Source organism: Passer montanus, unplaced genomic scaffold (assembly GCF_014805655.1).
Source record: "Passer montanus isolate IOZ18808 unplaced genomic scaffold, ASM1480565v1 scaffold93, whole genome shotgun sequence".
Taxonomy (NCBI): domain Eukaryota; kingdom Metazoa; phylum Chordata; class Aves; order Passeriformes; family Passeridae; genus Passer; species Passer montanus.
The window spans coordinates 1323043-1335590 of NW_024374701.1; the positions used below are offsets into that span (position 1 = coordinate 1323043).

The 12548-nt window shown below is 44.7% G+C and overlaps 1 protein-coding gene across 1 annotated transcript in view; it reads left to right on the forward strand.

Moving 5' to 3' along the window:
* CR1 (complement C3b/C4b receptor 1 (Knops blood group)) overlaps window positions 1-12090 on the forward strand; it is a 34461-nt gene extending 22371 nt beyond the window's left edge. Inside the window, exons 44-47 of the mRNA XM_039695774.1 lie at window positions 49-240; window positions 545-571; window positions 1218-1284; window positions 11896-12090. Coding sequence (XP_039551708.1) covers window positions 49-240; window positions 545-571; window positions 1218-1284; window positions 11896-12052 — 443 coding nt within the window. The 3' untranslated portion in view covers window positions 12053-12090. The remainder of the gene's footprint in view (window positions 1-48; window positions 241-544; window positions 572-1217; window positions 1285-11895) is intronic.
* The last annotated feature ends 458 nt before the right edge of the window (window positions 12091-12548 follow it).

Sequence of the window (12548 nt, forward strand, 5' to 3'; positions counted from 1 at the left end):
TGACGTAGTAATACATTTATTTTTTTTTCTCCCCCCTTTTCTTTCCAGGTGAGCCTGAAGGTTCTGGTTCCACTCCAGTCATAAGTTATGGGAGAGTGATAGCTGGACAAAAACCTTCCTACTTGGTGGGGGATTTCATTACCATTGAATGCTACACGGGGTACACCCTGCACGGGGAGGCTCGGATTCGGTACATTGGAAACAACCAGTGGGAGCCTGCAGTGCCAACCTGCCAGCTCAGTAAGTGTGCACTGCAAAATCCCCACCAGGATGAAAATGCAGCTGAGTGAACACTCCTTTTATAGTCAGGAGAAATGATTTAATGCAGCTTCCTTCTTTGTTTTGATGGGAAAAATAGGGTTTGTTAAAATGAATTAAAATATTCATAATTCTAAGTTAAATATTATTATTTAAATGAGTCTGCTTCAAAGATTGTGTTGATAGAAGTACTTGACTTGAAATTGCTCTGTGAATATTTTTGTAATAATGTTTGAGTAAGAAGCACTTATGTTCCTCTTGTGATTCTGATTCCTTCTGTTTTCAGGTGGATATATTATAGCCATCATCTGTGGTAAGTATTTTCTAAAACCTTAAAAAAATACAGTACAAATTACATTTTTTATGTGAGAATCCATTTTATTCCAGTCACCTGTGACTGCAACAGGGCGATTTTGGAGTTTGGTTAAAGCTGCATGATTCAAAAAAAGATTGCTTAGTTATTATAGCTTAATTCAGTGTGAAATGTGTATTTTCTCACGTGGTGAGGTCACATTTCAAAGGCAATTTCCAACAGCTTGGCCACTTGGATAAATTTCAGAGCTTGGCTTTACTGAGGGTGTGAGTAAATAACTCTGCCAGTGAACAGAAGTGTTCAGTCCATCCTCTGTCCTTGCTTTTGTTACCCAGATTTGTACAAACTTGTCAGAAGTAATGCTGGGGCCTTGTCATTCCTGTTGTAGTTTCTGAGCTGGTGGGGTTTTGCCATCTTGGTGGTCACTGGTTCTGAGCTGAACCATCTTGATGAATCAAATATTTAATTTACATGGCTCATTCCATAAATAAGTTGGGTTGTGGGGTTTTTTTGGGGGGATAGAGGTGGGATAGACCTGTAGATGAAAGCAATGCTATTTCTGCAAAGTTTTTATTGCTTTTTTGTGAGCTGGAGATGACCTTTATCACTCTAAGGTGCTTTTTTTTCACTTGAATTCCTCCTAAAGTGATTGTGGTAGTTGTGGTGCTCCTGGCAGCCTTTTGGATCTACAAGAAATTCTTCTCACAGAATGGGTGAGTAGGCTTCCTTTTTATTAATACTGCAAATTTCCAAATAACTGAGCCAAAGCTGTGCTGATGTTTAAGTTTCTTGAGCTTTGTGTGCCCTTTCTTTTTCAAATGTCTGATTTTGTGTGAGCTCCTCCCAGCAGCTGATGGAAGCTAAAGCCTAACCATGAATTTAACTTTGGTTTTGGATCTGCTGTTCAGCTAAGCTGCTAATTAACACTTGCACTAATTTCAAGGAAGGAAAAAACCCTGTTCTCAAGCCTGTGTTTGGCAGTGTCCACTTGCCAAAGAAAGAATTTTGTCCATCTGCTTCAAACCTGTCAGTTTATCTCCTAAAGCCAGGGGGAGTCTAGGTTGTGTGGGCTTGTGCTGCCAGAAGGTTTTCAGGTTTTTCTTCTCTTCCTGCAGCCCCAGTATTGGTGTCTCTATGTTAAAGACCTGCAAAATTAACTGTAAAATACTAGATTTGTGCACAAGCAAGTAGTGTTCTATTTTTAATGAGACATGTAGGGTGTTTTAAGCTTTATCTTCAAAACAACTGGGGTTTATGTGGGGTTTTTCATGGAGAGGCAGGAGATTTAAATTCCTCTTTGTGCATTGCTTTTTGCTGTGATGTCTGATTTTATTTTCTGGAAAAAAAACCTTTTTGTCAGGGAAATATTTTGTAAAATGCAAAACACTGACAGTCCAGAGCAGGTTTGGTGGTACACACAGAATGTCAGGATGAGCATCTCATCAAAGCAGTGCTGTCTTTTTCCAGAATCTGTTGGGATTTATCTGGAGTCCATGAAACAAAGGGAGGGATGCTTTAAATGAAGCAAACCAGAGGCAATATTCCTGTGGTTCATATTTGTAATGAAGTGCACAGAGGACTTGGGAGAGCCCTGGAGGTGCTTTATATCCAGTGAGGTTTTAGCCTTAAATAGGCAGTGCAGTATCAGTCCAAGGGCCAGAGTGTGCTGCTGAGCAATTTGGTGCTTTTGAGCCCCTGCTTTTATTCAGTACTGGAATATTCTGCAGCCTGGATGGGCCAGAGAAGAGCTCTTGGCACTTGAGGGCAGCACTTGCTGCCTTCACCCGTGGAGGGACTTCTCAGAGTGTAGAAAGCAGGAGGGATCTAAAGCAGCATCATCAAAAATTAAAGACTCTGACATTTCCAGAATATCTGGCAGCATGAAAAGCCTTATTGTGCCTAGTGCTTCCCTTCATCTTCCTCTCTGAACATCTGCCTCTTAAAGCTCTTTCTTGTCTGAAAACCCTGATCTGATCTCCTTTTATGAAAGCCTCCATCTCCTGTTTGGTGTCTGAGTTCCTGATGCAGCTGAGCTGTTGTGCTTCCAGCCCCTGATCCTTGCTGGTTTGTGGCCTCAAATGGCAGCAGATCTTTCCTTGGCCTCTCTTTCTGGTGTGTGGGAAATCCCTGGGATGGGACATTCAATTAGACCTTTCTCCCTTTCTGCTGTTCAGCTCGTACACAGTTGATGAGAGTTGCAAGGAAATTTGTATTTTAAAAACTAATGTCCCAGCTGAGATGGAAGAAACTGCACAAATGAATTAATGAAAAGGTATAACTTTCCACTTCATTTGGACTTTTTGCAATGCAGCTTAAGTGTCTGTTTTATTGTGGTTTGCTTGGAATTTCAGGAGTGTGGAGTCCATCTAGCTGGGAACCTTGGCTTCCTGTAGGAAAGAATATCTTAATTTTTCATTCATTTTGGGAGAACAGGATATAATATGTAGAGAATTACCATTTAGCAATGTCAGTAAGAGCTTCCAGTGATTGTAAATCACATTTCTTGGTGTTGTGTTTGAAGAATGAGTAGCATATTGCCTACAATACTCAGAAGAATGTCTGCACCCATCCCAGTGGTGAGTTACTTCTCTTAGCTAATGGTTTAATTCCCTGTAATTAGAAGCTGGAACCACCTTTGGGGACTAAAACTCTAAAGGTAGTTGTGCATCCTTCAAACAAAACCACATCACATCTCTCACAATTACTGATTCATCTGCATTTTTGCTTTCTAGAAGAGAATAAATGAAGGGTCTAACAAGATCTTTTGAAACCTTCTTATGAAAAGGTGATTTCTTTTTAACATTCAGAGTTCTGTAGCCCTGAAAAGACTCAAAATCCAGTTGCTTTGAAGCTGCTGTGCTCTCCTGTATTTTAACCTAATGCTCACCCAGTGAGATGCATGTGATGAATGTTGGGGTTCCTCCTGCCCTTGTCTAGGGTCAAATGGGCTCTTCCAAAATCTGGCTCTTCCAGCCTCGTTTGAGCAGAGCACTTTGCAGACAGGACAGCTCAGTTTGACTTTTCCTTGCCACTGTTGTGCTATCCCATCAGAGCTGGAACTACAAATTTATTTTTTTTTAAATCAGCATCTTCTTTTTTTTGTTGCTTTTCTCCACTGCACAAATTCTGAGGAGGTGATGGGTTCTCTTATTCCAGCTTAATGCAAAGGTCTTTTCATGTGCATAATCTTGTTTCTATTGACTTGTAAAGGACAGGTGAATTTTCAGTATTTTTGGTGAGTTTTTGTAGGAACATTGAGCTTGGAGTTTATTCCAAAATAATTTATAGATTAAGGAATATCATCTTCACTCTGAAGAAATATGTTTCTAATTAGGATAAGATGTGTTTTCTGGGTTAATTTGGCTTATTTTTGGAGAGAAAAAAATGAATCAGGAGATAGAATAGAATTCTTCATTCCAAACTTACCTTTAGACATGATAAGAGGAATTACTGGTCTGGTGTGTCAAAACACTGGTGATTCTGGATGGTTTCTTTTGGAATGTGGAACTCCTTGGAGCCTTGGAGTAACAGCACTGAGCTTTGGTATGGGGTGGGATTTTGTTCAAGCAAAACTGGAGTTATTCAAGAACTTGGGACCTATATAAGAATGTCATTGTGAATTTTAGTTCTTGTATGTTTAAGTATTGTAAAGTTGCTGTTAGTGGACTGCAGAATCTAAATCCAGACAAACTAATATTTCATTTTTGGTTGGAAAATATATACTAAACAACACACAGTAATTAAAATTAAATCCAGAGTGCACCTGGTGGAGCTGTGGGAATCCTGTACCTGTTCTGGTGTTAGTTTTTGGTCATACCAGGCATCACTTGGAATGATCCCTTTGGATGAAAGGCTGTGCTGCTCCTTGGGTCATTGCTGCCAGTTCAGGAGCAGAATGAAGCTAAAATCTCCTCAGTCCAGCAGATGCAAAGAGAGGCTAAAGAATGACCCAGTTTGTGACTTTACCTGCAGCTTAAATGCCAAAACTAAGGATGTGCTTTCAGTGTAAATGTAAAACCTCTTGCCATGTAAAACCTCTGATTTGCCTTGTTTTTCTGTTTGTAGGAAACGTGAGAGCACTCCCAGTTCTGCCGAATATAAGATGTGTAAAGCATGATGCCCTTTCTGGGGGGAGGGAGGGAGGGACTCTGCAGAGGGATGGCCCTGGCAGAGCTGCACAAGCACTGAGTGCCCTTGCAGTGAGTGGCTGGCCCTGAGTTCCTTGTGCTGTGTCTTGCTCTGCTGATGAACTGCAGGAGGAGATGTGATAGGATAAAAAGTGTGCGTGCCTATAGCTAACACAGACCCTGCTTTGCCTTCTGGGCCCCTCCTTGTCCTTCTGTGCACCTCAGCTGGGGCAGAGGCAGGACCTGTAGCATGCCAGAGTCTGTGGGAGTGCTGCAATGCCCCTGTCCCAGTGCCAGCTGCTGCTGCCTGCTGCCTGCAGTGCCACCTCTTGGCCTACAGAAGATGTCCAATATTCTGCTCTCTCCTGTAGAGCTCTGCTCACTCAGACCTGGCTGTCCTTCCCATCCCTTTTTGCTGTACAGGTGGTGTAAATGGTTCTGTTGTTTCCTTTGTGCTCTGAAATGTCTTGTTGCTCATTCCCTGGAGAGTCTGGTGCCTTTGAAGGCAATGTCTTTTGGAAACTATCACAATTAAGATCTTATATACTCTACCTCTTTGTCTGCCAAAGTTGGTTGCTGTATATATAATGAATTAAAATGTGCCTTGAAATCAGAGTTTTACAGCTTTTCCTTTGCTTTTGAGAAGGAAAAAAGGCATGTGTATTTCTGATTCTTTGCTGTAATTTCCCAAAGACTGCAGTGCATTTGTTGGACCTGAAAACTGAAGGATTCTGTAGCAAAGGCATCCCCTGCCTGTTGACAGGAGATCCCTGATTAAAGGAACTGCTGAGAGCTCAGTGGTGGCCGTGTCCTGTCATGGGCACAGTGGAAGTTCCTTAGGCTGCTGGATTTTAGGGAGCCTTGATGTCAGTTCTGAGATCTTCTGTTGCTTTCCAGGATAGAAACAGGTGCTGTGTGATCCACCTTCCTTGCTTTTTTACTTGAAGTCACATATTCCACATTTCTAACCTCTGGCTGCAGACTGGGATGTTAAATCAAGCCCTGAAAAAGCATGATTTAGCATCAGATTCCTGTTTAGAAGCAGAAGCTTTTCCCTGTCACTCACTTTTCATGTTAAAGGAAAACCAAATCAGTTCAGTTGTGTGAGTGCTGGTAGATGTGGTGGTCTCTTGTTTGCTGCTTGGTGCTTGTTCAATAAATGTTTCAGTCCAGATTCTGACTCCAGGAGCTCCCACCACTGTGTTTGCCACTAGTTTAGAATCACTGCTACTTCTAATTCCTCAGCAAACCCCAAATCTTAACTAGAACAGGTTTTAGCTCTATGAATCTGCCTATCAGCATGCAGGCAGCTTCTGATTTCCACAGAAAACCCAACTAGCCTCACTTCAGTGCCTGAGGCAGCACTGAGGGTGCTCTGGCTTCTCTGTGGCTGCTTGGCACTGCTCTCCCTGTCATCAACAGATTGCTGGAGTGGCACAGAGCTGGTTGGGGCTTTGTAGGGTTTTTTGGGACAGTCCCAGCAGTCGTATTGTTGGAGTTCATAATAGGCTGTGGTTGTTAGAAAGGGGCTTTGGCTCTGCAGAAGGATTGGCTGCTGGTGGCCTGGCTGATAGCTCAGTTTGGGAGTTGTTTGTAAACACTGGGATGTGTGACTGGGACTGAGTGTGGTGCTGGTCAGGAGCTCAGCTTGCTTTGTGTGGCATCTGCAATGTCTGAAATGCACTGCAATGTTCTTAACTGGGAAGTGAAATCACTGTAAAAAGTGGCTGTGTTTTTGCTCTTCTTTCTGGATGTAAAGATTAGCGATGATTTGTAATATTCCAAATAAAAATGTTAAATTATTTAGCAGTAAGTGTTTGTCTTTCATTCATCATTGTGCTGAGCAGCTCTTCTCCCATTGTTATCAGATGATTTTTCATGTCCCAAATATCAGGTGGAAGCTGCTGAGGTTGAAGTTTGCAGTTTGTACACAGAATTACTCAGTGGTAGTGTAGGGGATGGGATTTAATTTGCTGAGCACCTTTTGGGGTTTCCTTTTAGAATTGCAGAGAATTGCCCAGAATCTTCAGAATTTTACAATGTTGACTCCTGAAAAAATTGATGAAAAGCTGATGGAGGAGATTGGGGCTGTTCTGGTGGAACACTTGAGACAAAGCCCAGAGATGTTTTGACCCGAGTGTGACACATGCAGTCCTTAGGGAATACAGCTCTGCTGGGTTTGGGTGACCTGTGAGGGAGAGTGGCTTTAGGAATTGTGTGAGTTTCACACTTGAAATGCACTGAACTGTGTGTGGAGTCAGCTGCCTGATGGAGAGTAGCCTTTCAGAGGGTGGAATAGAAAAAATAACTTCAGATGCTGTATTTCAGTGCAGTTTGAGATACTCAGAGTGAGTTGGTGTGGAAATGATGCCAGACTGCACAGCTTTACACTGTGGAGTTTGGGTTTGCAGTGAGCACTGAGGGGATAAGCAGAGTTTCTAGGAATGGGATGATCTTAAATCTCCCAACCCAAACCATTCTGGGATTCTGCTCTGTGATTCTGTGAATCTGACTTAAATGCTACAAATTAATTTGGCCTAATTGTCATGAGTCCTGTGCTGTTTTTCTAAAACTCAGTGCTGCATGAATTATTTCCTTTTGGAGTCTGGAACTGATAATTAAAGGGATGTGAACTCTGCTAAGGGAAAGCTGCATGGAATAAAAATGAGTTGTTGCCATCTACTGGTGACAGGGCAGTGGGAATAGCAAAAGGGTCCAGAGTTCTGTGGTTTAGGGTTAAATAATGTGAGGTCAGTGTGGTTGGTGGATTTTCAGTGTCACACTTAAAATGAGTATAAATTAAACCCTGCCCATAGCAGGGGTTGGAACTGGATGACTTTAAGGACCCTTCCAAACCAAACCATTCTGATTCTCTGAACCTGGATACTTCTGAGGGTGGTGAAAATGGAGCTGGGGCTGAAATGAAGAGACTTGCAGCACTTAGGTGTTGTCCAGCAGGGAATCAGGTGATCTCTCTACCTGAGACAGAGCCCAGGAGCATAGAGCACACAATTTTATTTAGAAGGAAAAAAAAATCTGTGTAAAGAACAGGTTAAGGCAAACAAACAGCACATGGAGTAGAAGTGGTCAGAAGGTTGGGTGGCTGTGTTGTCACAGCCAGGCCCTGGCTTGCCTGAGTTGAAGAAGCTGAGTTATGTTTGAAGAGATGCTTCTGTCTGTCTGGAAGCATCCCATCCTCACTTGAAGGGGATGCTGACTGTCCGCAGCATGGTCAGCCTGTGGGGGGAACTTCAGCTCAGAGAACAGCAAGCCAGTGGTGGTGGGGAGGCCAGGTGGTGTTTGTTTGTGCCTGGGGGGTGAGGGAAGGAAGTTTCCCATTACTGTTGCTTTTCCCCCTACATCATAACCGATTTCAAATGGTGCTAGACAAAAACTGAGACTCTGAACACCAAGAGAAATCGGTCAGCCTGTGTAAGAGACGTTTTCCTGGCTCAGAGAAGGATCCTCTTGGAGATGACAGCTATGCATTCTTTAGAGATGACTACTCAGTGCTCTGATCAAACCTTCATCCACACAGGGATCAGCTTTTCCATGTCTGGGAACACGCTGGGCAGCAGGGAGGGCAAAAAAAAAGAGTTCAGCTTCATTCTAGGTTGGGATGCAGGGCTGGAGGAGTGAAATATTGCTGGGAGGTACCAGCAGCAAACTGGAAAATTATTCTAGAAAAGAAGTGGGTTCTGTATGTGCTGAAAAGTCATTCTGCAAAAAGGAGTGGGTTCTGTGTGTGCTGGAAAGTGATTCTGGAAAAGGAGTGGGTTCTGTGTGTGCTGGGAAATGACTCTGCAAAAAGGAGTGGGTTCTGTGTGTGCTGTGTGGCATCTTGTGATGCCCCTGGCAGGGGGTGGAACATCTTTAAGGTCCCTTCCAACCCGAGCCAGTCTGGGACTGCTGAAGGCATTTCTGTGCCTGACTGCTGAGGTGAAATTGTTGGGGGGAATTTCTGTGTTTGCAGAGCTATGCAGTGAGAATCCTGTGGTGATGGAGCCCCCAAGCAGAGGGTGGGAATCCTTTTGCTCTGAGGCAGTAAATTCAAGGTTGATCCTAGTTTTTGGGTATCAAACATACTCTGCCTGTCAAGGGACAAGAGATACCACGTTGGTTTTCATGCAACTTGCGGATCACTTTACTCTGGACACTTGAACTCATATCCATTGTTTATTGAGCAGAAGTACACGAGCAGGAGGCTGTGCTGCTGTGGCCCTGCCTTGGGAGGGTGCATACAGTGGTTGGAGAAGTGTCTAGAAATCAGATGATGTTACAAAGTGGATGGCTGGTAAAAAAATAACCTTTGGGAAAGGGGCTGATGTGAGGAGCAGAGGATGTTGTTGAAGTGAGCAGGTGCTTGGTCTCCTCCCACGCTGTAATTCTTGCTCCTAGAACACTGATTTCAAATGGTGCTAGATACAAAGTGGGAAAATCTAAGCCACCATGTGAAACCAGCTTCCAGAGGAAGACACATCTTGTGCATGGCTGCAGGCTGAGGGAGAAAATCCTTCATCTCCACCGTACCTAGAGAAAAATTCATTTATTTAATTGTATTAGACAGCAAGACAGTTACCTTGGCCTTAGCTACTTTAAGGATACACTTCTTTTGTGGCATCTTGTGGATGGTTGAGGCTGGTGTAGGAGAAATGAGATATGTGGTGAGGAAAACCCCCAGCCTGGCAGTGAGGGTTGTTTCCTGCCCTAGCCAGGTGGAATGCACTCAAGTTCTTCCCAGCAAGTGATGATCAAGGTTTTATTTCTCGCTAGTGCAGAGCACGATGCTGATGGGGTGAGTGTGGGAAGTTTGTGTGGCACAGGAACACTTTTTCCATTTCACTGCAGATGAAACCAGGCTGTAAACCTCATTCTGTCCAAGACAGAGAGTGTTCTGGCTTTCTGTCACTCACTGATCAGAGAGTACAGGACACATCAGGTGCTTTTTGTGACAGGGAAAGGAAATGTGAGTGTCCCGATGGAACTTCCTCTATCAGCAGTCCCTGTGCTTTAAATAAGCAAGGACTTGCAGGTTTTTGTGAGACAACTTTTAAATTCTGCAGGCAGAATGAAACTAAATTGGATTGAAAGAACTTTGAGTGTGGGTCAGAGCAGAAAGGGAGCGTTCACAAATTGACCTGTAAATGGTTCAGTGGAAGTTGTTGAGGAAGGAGAGTGTGAAAATGAGTGGCTGATGGTTCCTGGAACTGCAGCAGGGCTGAGCACTTAACCTGCAGTGTCCCCAGCTCAGAGCAGAGGGAGCAGAGGGGGTGTTGAGAAGCCTCTGAACTGCTCCACACATGCATAATTCAGGAGCTATCAACCCTTGGATAAGTGTCTGACCTGTGCTGGAGTAGAGGCCAACATGAAATGGAACAAAGCACAACTGGAGGCAGCAGTTTCACTTATTGATGCCCTGGGGTTTTGGCAGCTCTGTGTATTCCTGTTGTAACCACATCCAAAAATCTGCTCGGGTGCCTCCATCCTAATGCACACTCCCAGGCAGCAGAGGGAAAGCTCAGAGACAGGAGCTTGTCCTTCCAAGAAAGAGGGGTGGAGGAAGGGGAAATAACTGGACTAGATTCCTTGTCTGGGTATTTACTGTCGTTTCTAAATCCATTATCTGGGGCAACAGGGTGAAAGACGAGTGGAAAGCAGGTTCCCTCCCCAGTGCCTGCCGTGTGGCACAGTTATTTAGGAGGCACCCTCTATTAGCAGGTGAGATTTACTCCTGAAAAGCTGCAGCAGGAGAGGCAGGTACAGAATTACAGAATCACAGCAGCATCTCTGAGAAACAGGCTCACCGTGAGCTTTGCTTTGGGTTCTCCTTGCCTCAGTAGTAAGCATTGCAAAGAAATCTTCATTAGGATTTTGAAACATAGTTGAAGGAAATGTCACTTAATTTTGTGCTGCTGAAAATGGGAGCTTGTGTCAAAGTATGAGACTCAGAAGGACTGAACACTTCTGCACATCTTCCCCTCTGCAAAGGAGACCAACCTTTCCAGAAATATCATGCAGCAGATGAAGACCAATGGCTCATTTATTATTTATAGTTTTGATAAAACCAGGTTTCACTTCAGCATAATGAAGATGCTGCTGCCCCTCCTCCAGGCTACCTGGAGTTTGTCCTGTTGCCTTCACAAGCTCCCCAGAAGGTGCCAGCCCTTCTTGGCAAGGTGCAGGTGCACATTTGGGAAGGGTACATCTGCCTGTGCTCTCCTTTCCAAGGCTCCCAGTGTGTCTGGGCAGGAGAAGGGAGCAGTGCAGGATGCTGTGATCCATTGGGAACGTGCAGGGCAGGAAAACAGGAGCACAAACAGCATGGTTTGGCTTGGAAGGGACCTTAAAGCCCCCCTAGTGCCACACCTGCCTGGGCAGGGACACCTCCCTCTGCTCCAAGCTGGCCTTGGACACTCCCAGGGTGGGGCAGCCACAGCTGCTCTGGGAATTCCATCCCAGCCCCTCCCCACCCTCACAGGGAAGAAAATGAAGCAGTGCTGGTCTCAAACGTTTGCTGTGTGGAGAGAAGCAAATACTGTCACCTGTGCCTGGCTTTGGCACAGGGGTCTGGACTTTCCAGTAAATAACAGTAGGGAAAGTACAATATCATCCTGTGGTTTTCCTCCTTTTCAGGTGTTTTAGTGGCAGTGCTGTTCTGTAGCTTCTTTCAGAGGAACAGCTCAAAGCCTTTCATGGACTTCACACTGCTTTATACATTCCATAGGAGACAAAGACAGAAAGGGAATCCCTGCCTTCCCTGTGAAAGGCAACTTCCTCTCTACCCTGAGCCCTTCAGCCTGCAGGAACAAGGCATGCCTGGATGTCACAGACCTGATTTTGCACAACCTGCACCTTCTAAAGAAAGGCAGTTCAGGGGTTTTTACGGAAAGCAAAACAGATCTCAGTGTGCATCATAAATTTTTTCCTCCATTTTTACATCACAGGGTGAAACTCATAATTCATCAGGCTCTGGTCTCCCCTGGAGAAAATAATCCCTGTTTTACATGCTGAGAATCTGAGCTTGATGCATCATCCTGCCAGTGAAGGAATGAATCAGCCCAGGGCCAGGTGCAGGACAAGGGGTGTGACAGTACAAGTGGTGACCTGCAAGGGGAATGGAAATGAGTGAACTTCTAAGGTTTCAAAAAAAGCCTCCTCGGCGTGGGGAGCCTGTAACTGCATCTCTTTGTTGTGCAGGTCTGGTGCTGCGTGGGTCAGCTGTGGACAAATGTGCTCTGACTTGCACTGGGAGCCAGTCCTCTGTGGAACACTTGGTGTGCCAGAGCACCAGCCTGGGCTGAGGGAAGGCAGAGCAGGGGCTGCACTGCTTAGGAAAATTGGTCTTTGTGCCTAGGAGATGGCTCTGGAGAGGCCACTGCTGTTATGGGCAGCAAAACCAGGTACTTCCTTCACGAGTTTAAAGCATAAGGGAGATATTTTTTTCCTTTATTAAGACCACAATAAAAACTCCACATTACAATTCTGAATTGAACGTAGCCTATTCCTTCAGTCCTACTCTTGCAGCCTTACAACTGCAGTACAAATGGAGTTAAAAGCCAGACACTCGGTGTCTGAAACCCCCCAAAACCCCAAGGCAGGCTGAACACTGGGACAGGATGGGGGTAAAAGCCTGTGGAGCTTTGTGTCCCTTTTAACTGTGAGCAGTGGGACAGTCAGGCCTGCTTGGTTTGAGTCACTGATTTCAATTGCTGTTAAGGGGAAGCTGTCAGAGCACTCTGCAGTGGCTGTTTTGGCATGGTGACCATTAGAGGTGTGCTTAGATATTAGTGCTGTAGTTCCCCATCTTGTGATCCCCCTGCTCATCTGAAATTGCTTTGACTTGCCTGGAG